At 43.6% G+C, this 17,383-nt stretch overlaps 1 protein-coding gene across 2 annotated transcripts in view; it reads left to right on the forward strand.

The window, feature by feature from the left end:
• LOC132955374 (PH and SEC7 domain-containing protein 1-like) overlaps positions 1–14,259 on the forward strand; it is a 90,116-nt gene extending 75,857 nt beyond the window's left edge. For both annotated transcript variants that reach the window (XM_061028217.1, XM_061028218.1), the window contains exons 12-17: positions 926–1,119; positions 2,238–2,308; positions 3,763–3,920; positions 6,006–6,150; positions 8,423–8,566; positions 8,666–14,259. In XM_061028217.1, the coding sequence (XP_060884200.1) occupies positions 926–1,119; positions 2,238–2,308; positions 3,763–3,920; positions 6,006–6,150; positions 8,423–8,566; positions 8,666–8,947 (994 nt within the window). In that variant the 3' untranslated portion in view covers positions 8,948–14,259. The remainder of the gene's footprint in view (positions 1–925; positions 1,120–2,237; positions 2,309–3,762; positions 3,921–6,005; positions 6,151–8,422; positions 8,567–8,665) is intronic.
• The last annotated feature ends 3,124 nt before the right edge of the window (positions 14,260–17,383 follow it).

Raw genomic sequence — 17,383 nt, forward strand, 5'->3', positions numbered from 1 at the left:
CTAATGAATTAAATTATGATCCGTCAGAACTGGCAAAAGAAAATATTACCCAAAATCTATTCTAAATAAAAAAAAACGTGTAGAATAATTAAATAAACAACAACACCCAAATATTAATAAACTAAATACCAAAACTAATTCTAACAACAATTAAATATGCCAACAATTGGGATGGGCTTTTATTTGAAGTTTTACGGTAATTTGAAGCAGGCTCTGTTAAAGATAAACTTTATTCATGCCACATGAGGAAAATTTTTATTTGTCACAACAGCTCAAGAAACAGGAATAATTACAGGAATGTTACACAAGTTTTGAGTTGTGCCAAATTGCAGTTACATCCTGGACATCTTGTAGAAACAGGAAATCCTCTCCTTGGAAGTCTGGATGTGTTTGTTGTAAAGGCGGCGGTGTGTGTTTCTCTTCTCTGTGAAGCTCCTCCTGAGCATCAAGAGGAGGAAGAGCAGCAGTGAGGCGTCTGGATGTTGCCCCGCCCCCCCCCCCCCCCCTCCCTCGGGTGAAGATGCCCCTGTTTCTCACCTCAAAGCTGAAAAGAGATGGATGATGGTGTCACTCTTAAGCTGTGTCACTTTCTGATCAAGGAGAGAAAAAGCTTTTGAAGACCGATCCATTCACCCCAGAAACACAATGCATGCTCTCTAAACGTGTTGTGTAACAGAATCTCTGCCAAGCCTCAACATTACTCATCATGTGTACTGTATGAAGGGAACGTTTCAGCGAGCGTGTGAAATCTGCGGCCCTGTTTCTGCTCTTGTGTAACGAGCACACACACGGTGAGAGCGAAACGGACAGGATGAGTGGCGATGTGTTTACTCGCCCTCGCCTAATGAGACATGACACATTAAAGCGTTTTGATCTCTGTGGTATCTCATTCTTTTTTTTTTTTTAAATGTTTTTGTCTCCACAGGGACGAGGAGGAGCTGCGGAAGTCCTTCTCGGAGCTCGGGGACAGCCTGTGCGACTCCAACGCCTCCAGGTCCATGAAGCGGGTGGGCAGCAGCGAGAAGCCCCTGGCGGACGAGGCGGAGCCTACGGGAGCGCTGCTGTACAAGAACGGGTTCCTGGTCCGCAAAGTCCACGCGGACTCAGACGGCAAGAGAAGTACGAGTCCCATCTCGAGTTATTAAAATGTCTTTTTTAACCCTTTAAAACTTAACAGGTGAATAAATAACAATAACAAACAAACAGACGTTCTCAGAAATAAAGAAATGCAGTTTACATTACGGGTTATACTCGGAAACAAAATGGCGTTTTGTGACCTGCAGATCTCGTTAATCACACTGACAGTCAACAGTCAAGGTCAGTCCAAGGAAGGCCTCAGCTCCGTGAAATTATCTGTAACTCGTTCTCCATTCAGTCATTATCTTCTGCTTTGTGAGTGGAACGAGACAAACAACAGACCAACCCCCAAAACGACCTCCAAAGCGCTGTGTCGTGAAAAAAAATGTTCACACCAATTTTACAGTCATCAGCGATCAGACCAAACGACTGCACTCTCCTTGTCTAGGTGTGAAAATGACCCTCAAGAGAGGACAACACAAAAATAATAAAAACGTATAAAAAGAGATCTAAGAGTCAGTTGAACATATTGGCCGTATAAAAAGATGGACAATGTGTCTCCATCTTCTTTCGCCGTAAAAGAGTGAAGCCAAAATAAGCCTTCAACAGGCTCTGATGTATTTCGCACTTGAGCTGTTTTCACATATGCACTCACAGCGGTAGATTATGGCAGTCCGACAGGAAGCGAGGGGAGGGGGGCCGGAGGTGAGACCAAGTGGCGACCTCCAGTCTTGAAAAAAATGAAGCCAATGCGGGAGTGCAAAATCCTGCAGTTCATTGAGTGTCCACTAGAGGCTGTCTCCAGGAATCCCAGAAGTCAAATACACATGACTGCCAAAAGAGCGGAGAAGAACATACTGGAGAACACACATTAAGGAAAGGGGGCGGAGCTTATGACTTATTCTGCAGCCAGACAATACTGTTTTGGCTTCACTTTTAGGAAGATGTCATGTCGTCCATCTTTTTTATACCACCAGATACAGAATTCATTTTCAAGTTGCAGAACTTGCAGTACTCTTCCAGTTCATATACGAGTGGTTTGACTGGATTTCACGTCTTTTAATAAATAATAATAATAAGAATAATTTCTGGAGATATATTTTCTTATAAATGATGAACAACATTGTAACAATGTAACGCGTTTGTTCTCCTCCTCACAGCACCGCGAGGGAAGCGAGGCTGGAAGACGTTCTACGCCATCCTTAAAGGGCTCATCCTCTACCTGCAGAAAGTGAGTCGCCCACATCACTGCAGAACTTTTTTTTTTTTTTATGTTAAACGTGCATATTTATAATAGAAGCACTTTGCACCAGCTGCCGCTTGATATTCATTATTCAACCTTTAAAATAACAGCCGACTCCATCTCCATAAGCTTTCTGTTTACCTTTCATGGAGGCGACACATTCTGCATCTTTGTCTCCTGTGAAAGAAAACAAAAAGATGTATTATTTGGTATCATGACACCTGCTCACACACATCTTTAACAGTCCGTTTATTGAGCCCATTTCCTGTTTACATGTCTTAAAAAACACACTCTGACATGGCGTCCAGGCCGATCAGCGGCGTCCTGGCACCGTGCGGAGGTCTGGCCGTGATGTGTGGAGTCCTCTGCCAGCAGAGCGGGCCGCCAAGGTTCTAAAATAAAACAACAGAATCCGTGAAGCGGGTGTTCATGTTGATGTTTGTTCTCGTGAGGCTGATGTGTTTGTTTGTTTTTGTGATGACTTTGAAACCTCGCTGCTTTTTATTGTTGGTCGTTATTAAAACTCCTGTGAGGCGTTTTTTCTGTTAGCAATGAAACACAAAAACAAATGATCATTATACAGATTGATTCTTTTACTCTACTGGCTGGTAACCTCGCTGTTAGAGGCTTACGTCCTCGAGAGCGGGTGACCCGGGTTCGAATCCAACCTGTGGCTCCTTTCCCGCATGTCGTTCCCCGCTCTCTCCCTCTCTCTCTCTATCTCTCTCTCCCTCTCTCTCCCTCTCTCTATCTCTCTCTCCCTCTCTCTCTCTCTCTCTCCCTCTCTCTATCTCGCTCTCCCCTCTCTCTCTCCCTCTCTCTATCTCTCTCTCCCCTCTCTCTCTCCCTCTCTCTCTCTCTCTCTCTCTCTCTCCCCTCTCTCTCTCTCTCACTCTCTCTGTCTCTCTCTCTCTCTCTCTCTCTCTCTCTCTCTCTCTCCCTCTCTCTCTCTCTCTCCCCTCTCTCTCTCTCTCTCTCCCCTCTCTCTCTCTATCTCTCTCTCTCTCTCCCCTCTCTCTCTCTCTCCCCCCTCTCTCTCTCTCTCTCCCCCCTCTCTCTCTCTCTCTCTCTCTCCCCTCTCTCTCTCTCTCTCCCCCCTCTCTCTCTCTCTCTCTCTCTCTCTCCCCCCTCTCTCTCTCTCTCTCTCTCTCTCTCTCCCCTCTCTCTCTCTCTCTCTCTATCCTCTCTAAGTTTGTTCCTCCAGTTGGTCGCTTTCTGCTCATTGAAAAGAAAAAACGCAGGCGCGCAGAAGACAAAGCTAGTTGGACACGAGGCCTTAAGCACAGAAACAACATGACTTCCTTTTGTTGTTTTGTTGTTTTTTTGTTTATCTGGATAAATTCAATTCAATAAAACAATCATTCTGTTCATCTTAGTCATCTCACACTTCACAATGTGAATCTTTAGCACTCACTTCCTGTTTGTGATGATTGTGACTCCAGGGGGAGTACAGGCCCGACAAGCAGCTCTCTGAGGAGGACCTGAAGAACGCCGTGTCCATCCATCACTCTCTGGCCATGAAGGCTTCAGACTACAGCAAGAGACCCAACGTGTTCTACCTGAGGACGGCCGACTGGAGGGTTTACCTCTTCCAGGCACCGTGAGTCCTCTACTTTCTCTACTGTCCTCTACTATTTATTTTTTTAACTTGTAGCTTTGTCCAAACATCACAACTGGGTCAAATTATGTTTCACTCAAGCAGCAACCTCCTGGGTTGAAAAATCAGTTGAGGAAACGGCTTCATGTGTTGAAGTAAATATGTCTGTAAACCTGACCTTAGTGGGAGTGGCCTGCGGTGCTGTGCATTCTGGGATTTGGTGTCTTTCATCCACATGAGCCAAAAAGACACTTTCTGCCTTTTCTCGGCCAAGAAGGCACCAACTTCAAAATGTATTTCACATTTCTACATATATGACCCAACGTCAATACAGATTCATGTTTCAACGGGGGAAGTATCCCTTGAAGCCAATGCGGTTCATCGAGTGTCCTGTAGTTTTACTTTTCAAATAAAATGAGGAGAGAGTGCACTCGGTCAAAAAATAGAAAAATTATGTGACAGAATATCGTCTTCAGAAGTAGTGACAGAGGCGTTACAGAGGTGAGACGGTATCAGTGTAGCGCAGCGCCGTGTGTGTGTGTGCATCTCGTCCTGTGTGTGTATGTGGAGCTCCCGCTGCAGTGCTGTGCTCCAACAACGCCCGAAACGCCATCGTGGAATCAATGTGAATGTGCACAGACATGATGACGGCTGATCTTAGATACGACACTTTTGCAGGGAATAAAAAAAGCCGTCTGAAAAAAGGTCTTTAGAGTTCAGATTCGGCGGTCCAACACTGACATGTCACTCAAAGCAGCCACGCCCCTAATTATGCAAAACCTAATTTAATTGAAGCGGGTGACTTGTTTGATAGTTCAACCCATTGTTCAGTTGTCAAGACCAAACTGTTTCCTATTAAAAGAGTATAAACAATTTAATTTCTGCAGTAAAGTCAGATATTTTTATATGGAGCCTAATGGGGATTGACTCGCTTTTGGAGTCTGCCTCAAGTGGCCACTTCAGGAACTGCAGTGTTTGGCACTTTATGCATTTGCTGCATTTTTTTTTTTTTAAGCCCTGGAGGTTGCAGCTTGTGAGAAAAAAAGTAATCTGTTAAGTTTTGTAAACTTGGCTGACACAAACGTCTGTGCACAGGCGAGTTTTCAACTTTCAACTTTACTTTATCGCCCCCGAGGGGGAAATTTGTTTCGCAGCCAGGTGAGAACAACTATGAGAAGAAAAAAAACAACAACCACATAGAACACAAGGCACATAGAATCAGACAACAGAAACAACAGACACCGTGAGAGGCATTAAATACAGAAATACAGGAGTTCATCAAGTAACAACAGAAGACTAAAAAACGTCCATAAAACCATCATCAAAACTTTTCATCACGGTTTGAAAGCCTGAATTCAGAGGAGTGGAAGCAGCCGCAGCAGCAGAGAAATGCTCACCGCTTTGGAAGGACAAAGTTCAACAATTGCACTCGCATGCTAAGCTACAGCGTCCATGTTGTAGAATACATCGGAGCAGGGTAATTGGGCACCTGAGCACCGAACAGATCCAGCTGTGCGGATGAGCCCGAACACACTCAGAGAGAACACACGGATCAACGCTGCAGCATTCAAAAATCACAAACGCGGTGTTTATAGTTGCAGGCGAGGTGGAGGTGTGCATGTGTGTGTTATCAGGATCCAGGAAGTGGCACATGAGTGGCCACATGTTTCAGCCCCCCTGGAGGACAGGCTCTGTGCTCCAGTTGCAGCTTGCGTTTGTCCCAGATACTGAACCCCTCTCTCTCTCTCTCTCTCTCTCTCCCTCTCTCCTCGATGTCCCTCTACCTCTCCTCTCCTCGCTCCCCGTCGCTCCCTGGAGATTTGAGCGAGGCGGTCTGACTCAATCTGATATTTCTCATGGGCCCCCTAATAGGTCTGTTAGTGTAAAACAGGCTCTTTTCCTCTCATGCATTAATTGGCTGCAAAATCATTTCTTTGTCAACAGCAGGGCTGCGACTTTCTGATAATGACTCCTTTTGATGTTTTTTAGTTTCCGCTGCAGCGAGGATCTACTGTACTCTGTGTGTGTTTAAGAACTGTTCCTCTCGTGTGTTTTGTGCTTGTGTGGGCGTGCGTGATCCATGTGCAGGAATGCGGAGCAGATGCAGTCCTGGATCACACGGATCAACACGGTGGCCGCCTTGTTTTCCTCTCCTCCGTTCCCGGCGGCCATCGGCTCCCAGAAGAAGTTCAGCCGGCCGCTGCTGCCGGGGACGATGTCCAAGCAGAGCGAGGTATCTTTATCGCTCATCCTCGAGGAGCCAAGTCGAGTCACATTTAGTCATAAAGCACATTTAAAAAAAACAGAAGCAGCAGCGGACCAAAGTACGGTTCATTCAATTAAAGAATTTACAGGAAGTTACAACATTTAGAAGAATAAAGAAAACCTGACTCAGATGCTAACATGCTAACATGCTAACATATAGAAATACGTTTTGAGGTGGGACTTTAAGGAGTCAACAAAGGGGGCAGACCCGATGGAAGGGGGGGGGGGGGGCAGTTTAGAGGCTTTGACTGCAAAGGCACGATCACCTGTGAGCGAGGGACAGACGGGTAGTGTTGTGGTACTCAAGACCGGTCTTGGTCCCTAGACCACTTTTTGAAGGTCTCATCTCATGAATCTGTGCATTTTTACTCGGTCTTGTTTTGGTCTCAGACTGGACGGACTCCAGATTTTAAATCAAGACCACCACTGATGGATTCTTTTTAACGTCCTTACTGTGATTAGAAGGAAAACACCTCTTTCTTCAACAGCAAATAACTTCAATTCATGTGTAGTTTAGTTTGCCGCAATCTTCCCCGTGTTACGGCCTCTTTTTTTTTAAACATTTATTTTGGGCTTTTGTGCCTTTAATTGAGAGACAGGACAGTGGATAGAGTTGGAAATCAGGGAGCGAGAGAGTGGGGAATGACATGCGGGAAATTGGATTCGAACCCGGGCTGCCCGCCCTTAAGACCACCGCCCCTACACATGGGGCGTGCGCACTAACCACTGCGCCACCAGCGCCCCAAGATGATGATTTTTCAGGGTATTATTTACGGTCTCGGTCTCGTCCTGCCTTGGCCTTGGTATTTGTCGTGACTCGATCCCTAAAGGTCTTGGTCTAGTCTTTGTCTCAGAGCACTCTGGTCTCGTGTATGTCCTGGTCTCGGTTCGTGTGGTCTTGACTACAACACTACAGCCAGGAGGCGCATGTCAGAGGATCTAACGGGCCTACAGTAGATGAAGTGTAAGGGTTTAGGAGGTCGGTTATTCACAGGGGAGACGAGTCATTCAGGACTTTAAAAACAAACAACACAACTTTAAAATCCATTCTGAAGCACGCTAGGACAGGACTGATAAGCTCCCTCTTCCTGGACCCAGACTGAACCTGGTTTGAATAAACCCCAGGACCTTTTGAAACTCATCAGAACAAGTCGATAAAATATTCAGAAGAAAAAGAGTAATGACCCGTTCTTTAAAACCATTTTCTAAAGAGGTCTGACGCATGATTTTTTTTCTAGAGTAATTAGAATTAAAATTTTCATGAATAAACACTCAACACAAATGTGATATATTATTATTATTATTATTATTATTCTTTGCCTCTCGGGGCTTTGATTGAGGGTGTTTGTTTCTGCAGGTCGATCAGCTGTGAGTGAAAGTGAAAACACATTAGCGTCCTGTGTGGTTTATAGCCTGGAGAAACAAACTGAACCATGTGATTAAATGGTCTGAAAGCAGCCAAAGCTTTGAAGCTTTTTCAGTTATTAGAGAATGAAGGCAGCCCAGAAGACCTTTTTCCTTCCCTGATCGGGTTGTTGATGTGGTCGTTGGCTTCGGGGTTGTGTGTGATTATTTAACAGGAACTTTGTAATTTCTCCAAACTTGCCCCACCCCGTCATGGGTTCGATTTCCTTTTTTAACTGAAAACAGAACCGAGAGGAAGAGCTGATGACTTGAATTACAAAAAAACACTCAGGTGGAGATTTCCTCTTTTCGGTTACCATCTGTGCGCCTCAGCTAACACACAGATAAAGCTGCCAAAGAAGCAGTAAGAGGAAATTTAGGGCAAATAAAAACAGCCCAAGCCTTTAATTTAAAACAACAAAGGAAGAGGAAGGAAAACGAGATGAGGCAGCCGAGCACAAACTCCAGGGAAAAGAAAAACAAAAGTGGGAACACAGAGGCAACCTTAGGAGAGGAAGTGAGGGAAGGAGGTCAGTGAAGACGCTGATCAGGAGATCAGGTGGGAAAGGGATTCAGTGTGATTTAAAAAAATCAAGAAAACAGAATCAGAATCAGAATCAGAATCAGAATCAGAATCGGGGTTGACTTTGATTTGACTTGGTGTATTGGTGCTAAACAATTAACAAAGAAATAACGCAGAACTAGCAACAACTTAAATAATACAGTATAAGAAGATATTACAATATATAAAATAGAATTAAAAAAAATTAAATTTTAAATAAAATAAAAATAAAAAAATTTAAAAATAAAAATAAAAATGACTCTGTGCTTCACAGGAGGAGCAGGTCAGATCTCATGAATCTCGATTCAGAGGTCTCTCCACCGAGCTGACCGAGCTGCGTTCCTACCCTCCTGACCGCAAAGTCAAAGGTCGCGAGCTGGAAGAGTACCGCCAGAAGGACGAGTATCTGGAGTTTGAGGTGAGCTGAGAGGAAATGGGAAAAGTCAGTGAAGCATGGAAATCGTTTTCACAGTCCTGCAGCTGAATGTTTTTATGTGTGTCTCGTGATCCTTCACAGAAAACACGGTATGGGACTTATGTGATGCTGCTGCGAGCTAAAATCCGGAGCGGCGAGGAGGACCTGTCCCTGTTCGAGTCCCAGCTGCTGGAGGATAACGGGCTGCAGCGAGCTCACTCCAGCCCCACGCTGCAGGACAGCAGCCAGGCCAGCCAGGTGAGCCAGGCCAGCAGCCGAGACGGAGGCACCAGCAGCAAAGCAAGCGCCTGCAGCGGGGGCGGCAAACCCCCCCGACAACAGGAGGGGCAGAGACACAGCTACAGACAGGCCGTCAAGAAGTGAGGCGGGGGCGTGGGGCGCCGGGAGAGCGGCACAGCGTTGCACTGCCAGCAGGCGGGGCTGTCTCCCTGCAGCGGTTTTTATTTGAGATCCAGGAGGGGTTTGGAGCTCTGCTTGAAGGGGGGAGCAGGGAGTGAGGGGTGGTCTACTACCCCACACGCTTCCCCCCCGACCAAGACCCCAATCTTCTCGTCTACCAGAGGAGGGCCCCCCCCCCCGGGCCAGGATGTTGGTGCAGGAGGTGGGAGGTCACAGGTGTCTTTGAGAGCGGGGACGCTGGGCGCAGCAGCAGACGGAGAGATAAACACGGTGCTCACACTGAACAGCTGACAGGAACGAGCATCCAGCAGCATCTTTTACTTTTCTCCACCTCTCCCGTCAAAACTTCTTCTCCCACCTTTTTTTCTTGACTTTCATTCAGTTTTTGGGACCAAAACATTAAAAAAAAAACATCCCCATTGTAGACGACTGATTGTTTGTTTTTAAAAGTGTAAACTTGACTTTGAAAGCATCACCAGGAGCCGTTACATTCCCCCGTGGTGTGTTCACATTCCACACAAGGAGCAGGACATCACAGCTTTCAGCTCCTCTCTCACTGCAGGTTGGTTTGAAGACGATGAAAAGGTGCGGCTGCAGAGAGTAACGACGTGATGAGACGGCACGCGGCTCCTCTCTCTCCCTCTTCTCTCGATCGCTGACGGCAAAAAGCGTCGGTAGAAGAAGAAGCCGCTCCTGATGCGCGGCGATTTTTAAAACTGCATCTTATCGAGAGATTTGTTTTTTTGTTTTTTTTGTATTTGTGTGTTTCGCTCTACTTGAAACAGGCGATCTCTTTTCTGCTTCTGTCCCGTGGTTGTGCTTCTGTTTCTCTATATTTCTTGGCCGAGAGTTTGTTTTTTCTCAGTGATCCGCATGCCTGCATCCAGCACAGCTTCTTTTTTTAAGGCCTTTTTTTTTTCTTGATTCGAGGAAAAAAGTTGTTCTCTCTCTCTTAGGGGTCGTTTCTCTTCATGCCGGTGCCATAACCCAACATGTCTGTACTTATAGCCTCTCATTTATATCCCCCCCTCCCCTCCCCTATTCGACCACTCACCAGGCAGACCCTGAATGTTCTTGTTTTTTCAATATTTTTACAGTATTTTACAGTTTGTTGATGTTGAACCTTATTCCACCTGTGTACGTCAAAGTGTATGATGAATATTGTAAAAGGAAATATGTTACCCATACTCTTTGTAAGCATCCAGGATATGTTGTGTATATAAAAATGCACCGTTTATATTGTAGGATATATGACGACAAAGTATATTTACAATATATTCAACTCTTCATTGTGAGGACGCGTTAGGTATGAGTCCCAGACGTGCGACGCCATAATAATCTTGTGTTCCTTTTTCTTACATGGCGGCACTAAATCAGCACAATGTGTGTGTTACAGTGACGCATTTATCAGAGATTAGGACGTGGTTTTAAAGATGCTTTTGATGTTTTTTGAACGGACAGTCGAGGAGGAAGCTGTAAAAAAAAGAAAAGAAAAGGAGGAGGTTTTCCAAAGGCGGCGCATGGTTCGCTCTGAACTAGCATGATTTTAAAAAGGGGGTCGTCGGTTGCAGCGAAATGCATGAAACGGGGGAAGAATGTAAAAAAAAAAAAAAAAGAAGAAGAATCATTCAGGAGGGTGTTACAAGATGTTTGGTAGCCATACACACCTCCATTAGCGTTATCGATGTTTAGCCATTTTATCTACTCAGGCTTTTTTTAACACCTTGACCAGCTGCAGCGCCCGTGTCTGACCAGCAGGGGGAGCTGTGTGTTGTTCTTTTTTCCAGCCATACACATCTGCTGCACCTGCAGTGAATATGCATGACCCCGCCCCCCTCCCGCTCACCTGAGGGCGGGGACGGAAACTGCAGGGCTAAAACCAGACAAGAGCTGTTTGTGTTTTTAACTCTAGATGTCAAGTGTGTGTGTGTGTGTGTGTGTGTGTGTGTGTGTGTGTGTGTGTGTGTGTGTGTGTGTGTGTGTGTGTGTGTGTGTGTGTGTGTGTGTGTGTGTGTGTGTACACCTGAGTGTGTGTGTGTACACCTGAGTGTGTGTCTTTCTGTATGTGAATGTTACTATGTGCATGCTGTGACTGCGCTGGCCGTACAAACAAACAAAGCAGCGTCACGTTGTTCCTCCATCCTTACAAACTTGTTCTTTGAATTTATTTGAATATATTTGAATATTCAGGATTTCGGCTCATCGTCGTGTTCGCCTCTCAGTCACCGATCTGTTGCAGTTTCGAGACATTTTCGTCCGACTTTCCAACAAAAGCCAAACAAATCCAGTATTTCTCTCTTGTGCGGTAGTGAAACAGAGAATCGGGCTGAGAAAAAGCAATTCAAAGACACAATCACTGCCATTGTTTCACTGCTTTCTCACATTTTGCCAAACAAACTGTTTGAAAATGAAAAAAAAAAAACCATGTGATGCAGCCTGACTGCAGCTTTTTGCTCATCTACATCTCATTCTCTGTTTTTCTTGTCCTAAATGTCCCTCCATCTTTCTTCACTTTTCTCTCTGGTGGCTTTAAAGAAAGTATTCTGTATGTGGATATCGTTAGCTGACATCCTGTTATGTTCCACCGCTCATGAGACTTTACATCACGACTCTGTATTTTATCTGTTCTGTTTATAAAGTGGCCAAGCCGTCAGAGGGCGCACAGACTCGTGTCAAAGGTCATTCATGGTCCACTGAGGAGACAGATGAAGACGTTTGGTTCTTCCTTTAACGTCCACTGACGTCACATGAATCCAAATATTAGATAAAAAAGCATTTCTTAAGATTTCATCCTGGACTAAATAGTTATAATTTAAGGGTTTAAAAATAACCTTGTCGGGTGCATTGTAACCCTTCTCTTTTCAAAATGTGAAAAATAAAAATGTCACCAGCTGAACCTCTAACAAGCACAGCCGACAAGCCAGTAAGCACAGATGTATAAAAACCAACCAGCAGACTTTAATTGAATCACATGATAAACTGTTTTTTTGTCTTTTTACAGAGCACTTTAATTTTTTCCACCTGCTGTTTTTAAAGTCAAGAATGAAGTTTCTCTCCTGATGGAACGACAGATGTGTCAATCTGTTTTACACTTCCGGGTCTGTTTGGTTTTATTTGTTAGTTTCCTGCCATCGGTGGTGGTCTTGACCGGTCTTGATTTAAAATCTGGAGTCCGCCCAGTCCAAGACAAGACCGAGTAAAAATGCTTGAGATTCCAAGAAGAGACTGAGACCTTTAAAAAGTGGTTTTGAGACCAGACACAGAGTTCAAGTCAAAGTCATCTCTATTGTCAATTTTTTCCATACAGACAGGAAAATTGAAAAAAGGTTCCTCTCCAAACCGCGGTGCAAGCTAACTATAAAAGCAAAAATCAATGCTGAGCTTTAATCTTGATTCTAAAATTAAAACCCTTCTAGGATTTTTACGACATTGGCTCCCAAATCTGGGGTCCGGTGGGACGCCAAAGATCTGAGGTTGGGTACGAGGACGTCTGCTCTCAGGCTGTCAAACTTTAGTTTTGCACATATGACCTGAAACCATTAAAAACACACGTACTGGATCGATTTCTTAAAATGTGTGTGTAGTCCTAATCTGGCCCTTTTGGATTAGAAACTGCAGCAGGAAGTCGATCAAAAACAAAAACAGATCTGCACAGATTCAGTAAATTTGCGGTCGTTTTTTAAAAGCAGAAATGCCAATAATCGAATGTGAACCCTCACTGCAGTGCAGAATAGTGAATAACATTCTTTAACTTCAACGTTTAGAGACTTTAAATCTCTCTTCAAATCCTCCAAAACTTCACACGTACTCGAGGAAATAAGCAGCTGATTAATCGACAATGAAAACCCCCACTGATACGATTTAAAAGTTTATCTTTAAATCTTTTTTTTTTAAACTGGAAACTGAAATAAAAACCTGAAACAGATCTTCTAACTCAAGCAGCAACATGTCATCGATAAGTAGGTCAAAGGTGAATCGATTGGAGGACATATTTGAATGATTTTAGCAATTTTCCTTTTTTTTTAACTTTTAAATTTATTGAGTACACAGATAAAATATACAACTTCAGGAGATGCTTTTCAGTTACACTTGTCCATTTTCTCATGAAATCCTAACATGCCATTTTACCAAACAACTACACATCCATATCATACATGTATACACACACACCCTTTCCTTCATACCTACATTAGATAGACATAAACTTACAGACATACATACAACCACACATATGGCAGCCTTAATTTTAGCCATTTTTTACTAATTTATGTCACATTTTTGTTGGTTCCAGCTTCTTAAAAGTAGTCCTCTAAGCAGTGTTATGTGCAGATTGATGAAACAGATGAAGGCGTATCTGCATCAGATCACCTCCACACAGTGAGATAACCTAACCTGACAGCATGTGATGAGATATTCTGGGCACACGGCTCTGTACACTCTGGTACAGTATGGATGGATGTAATATATAAAGGGAGGCAGCTCCACCTTGACAAAGTCTCCAAGGTCCCCCCCCCCCCCTTCCTCCTCCATCATGTGTTGTCTCCACTCCCTCACATCAAAGAGCAGCTGCAGGATCTCCATGCCACTGGTTTAGTGTGGATGTACTGGTCTGGTTTCCCCTGATGGAGGACTCTGCGACGCTCGTGTGAAAGTCACCCTGTGGTCGTGTGTGTGTGCACGGCTGCAGGCTTCACCTCAGTTAAAGCCGCAGTGCACGTCTGCAGCCGTCTGGACAAACTGTTCTGTCCACCCAGAAGCCTCGTTTCTGAATGTAAATAAAGCATGAGACGTTATGGCCTGCGTTCATTTATGATATGGTTAAGAGTATTACATGAAAGGTTAATATATAAAGTAGGTCGACGTTCTCCCCGCCCCCCCTGTCCTTGAGCTCATGGTCATTCTTGTTGTTTTTGTTTTGATTTTCTCTCAATGTGAATGAAGGAATATTTAAAAGCTGTCGTACGCTGTCGTTGTTTTAGAGACTCGAGCCGGCTCAAACAAATCTTTTTTAGTTTTTTTTTTAGACTGGTGCAGGTTCAGAGAGGCAATGTTCATTTTATGCTACACACACATACACACACACACACACGCACACACACACACACACACACACACACACACACACACACACACACACACACACACACACACACACACACACACACACAGTGGGCTACATGTGTCACTGCCTTGTTTTAAACTCACCAAGGGAAATGTTGTCTGTGAGCTTCTCTATGGGAGGTGGAAGAGGAAAATAAAAGTGTTTTGGAAGCTTGCCTGTGTCTCCACATTATTGTGTTGAATGTAGCAGCAGCATTTTTATTTTTGAAGCACGTTGAGGGGGCGGCTGTGGCTCAACTGGAAGGCCGGGGGTTCGATCCCCAGCTCCCTGCAACAACACACTCTGAATTGCTCCCGCTGCTACTTCAGTGCCATACAGATAGATAGATACTTTATTGATCCTGAGGGAAATTCAAAGCATCCAGTAGCAGGTTACAAAGACATGACATGAAACATTTGTTACAAATTAAACCACAAAACCGACCCCCCCCCCCCCCCCCCCCCATCCCATACATATATATTAACCTGAAAAAAAGAAGAAGTACATAAGAAATGTACATAACCCGTGCAGGGATAAAAATATATGTGTAATTTAAACAAGAACCGATAAACAGTTGAGGAAAAAAATCTGTAATTAGACCTGAATATAAAAAATAATAATAAAAAGCAGTGGTGAATCTAGAGTCTGTTGGGGCCCTAGGTAAAAACTCATTGGGGGCCCCTCCAACCAGCATTGATTCCCATTTTGTCTGCCAGTTTCCCAGCTTTTACTCATCGTCCTCTTTCTTTCTTTTTTTTCAGCACCAGAAAGATAATTCCTCTTCATTTCCTTCAAAATGCCACACTTAGCAGGGCAACAAGAGGGAATGCTGTCAGATGGGGCCCCTTTAGGGAGGTTTCCTATTGTCTTTGCAACATTTGCTAATTTTGAGCCTCTGCTGCGGTTTAAAGATTGTTGGACCTAGGGCCTCCCCCCCCCACCGGTCTGGGGCCCCAAGCAGTTGTCTGCCTTGCCTGTTGACAAGCAGCTCCTGGTTAGCATGATTTTGAAAGTAGCATTCCCTCAGTGCTCCGTCTGCACCCCCTTCCCTCTGTGCTCCCTCATAAGCCACGCCCCCTCATTTACATGCACGAGCGCCGTTGGTCGAGAAGTGGACCTCAGCTCATCGCTTTGAGTGTGGGCTAGAGCACGCAAGAGGTAGAGAGCGAGCAGGGAGACAGGGAGGCATGTGATTGGTTCATCAGATTGGTACCTTGTGGCAGACATTGGTTGAAGTTTTTACAGACTTACAAACTGATACAGATGATGGATTTTCTTTGTTCCTTTTTCAGAGAACATGAGTTATTAATTTCTGTAAGGACCTAAAGACAATTTACACCAGAATCTTAAAAAGTGGATCTGGAGGAAATGACCAACCCTGACTTTAAATATCTCCTAAAATTGTCCAAAACTAAATAAGTACTCAAAGTGAATAATCAATGTAGCTCATTTTCTTTTAGTCTTTTTTTTTTATTGACACTTTGAGCACATGTCTTTGTTTTGAATCCTTAAAGAATTACTCTACCCCAAGGACATTTTAGTGATATGAAGTGTTCTCCTACTCTTACTTTAACCCTTTAAATGCCTCTCAGTGTAACTCTTAATGACCTCAGCTCTGATCTGGAGCTGCTGTGTGACCTCGTTGAGGGCGGGGTTGTCCTCAGTAATGAGGAAGTTGTAAAACAAAAACATTTCCCTGTGGCTCTGTGAACGTCTCTGATTTAAAGATAACATGCCAGAGAAGACAGAATGGATCTTATCTTCAGAACATAACGATCCTACAGTTAGACAGGTGGGTGTTTTTGTCAGGAATGTGGCCAAACAGAGTCGAGACACACCCGAGAATCTGACCTCACCTCTGGTTTTAACTGTGTGTAAAGAAAAAGTACTTTAAAGGAAATGACTCATGACTATCAACAAGATGAAAGGTGTATGCTGTGTGTTTAGTTATTATTCTTTTATAAAACTCCACTTCTCTCTCAACTCCTTTTAACATGAGTCACCACAGACTGTAAATATGAATGGATGAAGCCTGAGTGACGTCAGCACGTCTGATCCTGCAGGGGCCTCTGGAGGCTCATCGATGGCGGTCTCCATGCTGGAAATGCTGCCTCAGAAGACTTATAATGTTGCTCTGTTGTGTTACTATTAGAGGTAAAAAAAAGAATAAAAAAAAGGTAAAAATACAGAGCAATATGACACCTGTTGTTGAAAGTTTATTTTCAGGCTTTTGTGTATTTTTTAAGATATGTTACAGTGGATAGAGTTAGAAATCAGAGACAGAGAGAGTGGGGAATGACATGCAGGAAAGGAGCCACAGGTCGGATTAGAATCTGAGCCGCATGCTTGGAGGACAGCAGCCTCTGTACACAGGGCACGCCCCCCAACCTCGACTGGCGTCCCAGGAATACAACATCTTTTAGATACTTCAATGGTAGAAGTTAAATGATTTTTGGTAACAGAAAGGGTAAGTAAAATATAGTTTTGTGTGAGTGTGTACACAAACTTCATGCCACCCCTGCACAAGTCAGAGCCCCAGTTTGCCCCGCCTGATATAAAAAGTCTAGACACGCCCCTGACTGCTAATCAAGTGGTGTTAAAAAAAGATTTAAGGCGATGTAGAAGTGCTTTAAAGTTAAAGTAAAGTTGTAATTTCTTTACAGGAAAACATATCAAGACATATATCATGTATCTCATTCAACTATAAAAATATCGACATCTGCCCATCACCACTGTTAAAATAATCATGTTTAAGACTGTTTAACCAAGCCATCCACTTTGTGCAATAACATGTTACACTTTATGTGCACTGTGTGCATGTCTGTGTTACACAGAATATTACACTGTTGTCAATAGCTGATCTATTTTTTATTTTTTAAATCTATTTTTAGTATCTATTTTTTTGTACATTCTTAATTTTTCTTTTTTTTATTTAAATTGTACTGTGTTCACTTTTTGTTTGCAATCTTTGCTCTTTGCTGTTGTAACAATGTAAATTTCCCCATTGTGGGATAAATAAAGGATTATCTTATCTTATCTTTATTTCAGCACTATTGTCTTCAAATAATGTTTAAAAATATGCATATTCATGTCTGTACATTAAATTAAAGTTAAACAACTTTATTAATCCCTCTTAAGTTAATTGGTTCGGAGCAGCAAATGATCTTTGGTGCTAAAAAAAATAGCTTAGAGCAGGTTTGTAGGTTTACCTGGCCATAAAAAAAAGTGAAACTGTCAGTGATTTTTTTCCCAGCGTTGCATGAACGCACCCTCGTTTCGTTTTCTACGAACAACACATC

The sequence above is a fragment of the Labrus mixtus genome, chromosome 21 (genome assembly GCF_963584025.1).
Source record: "Labrus mixtus chromosome 21, fLabMix1.1, whole genome shotgun sequence".
In the NCBI taxonomy this organism is placed as follows: domain Eukaryota; kingdom Metazoa; phylum Chordata; class Actinopteri; order Labriformes; family Labridae; genus Labrus; species Labrus mixtus.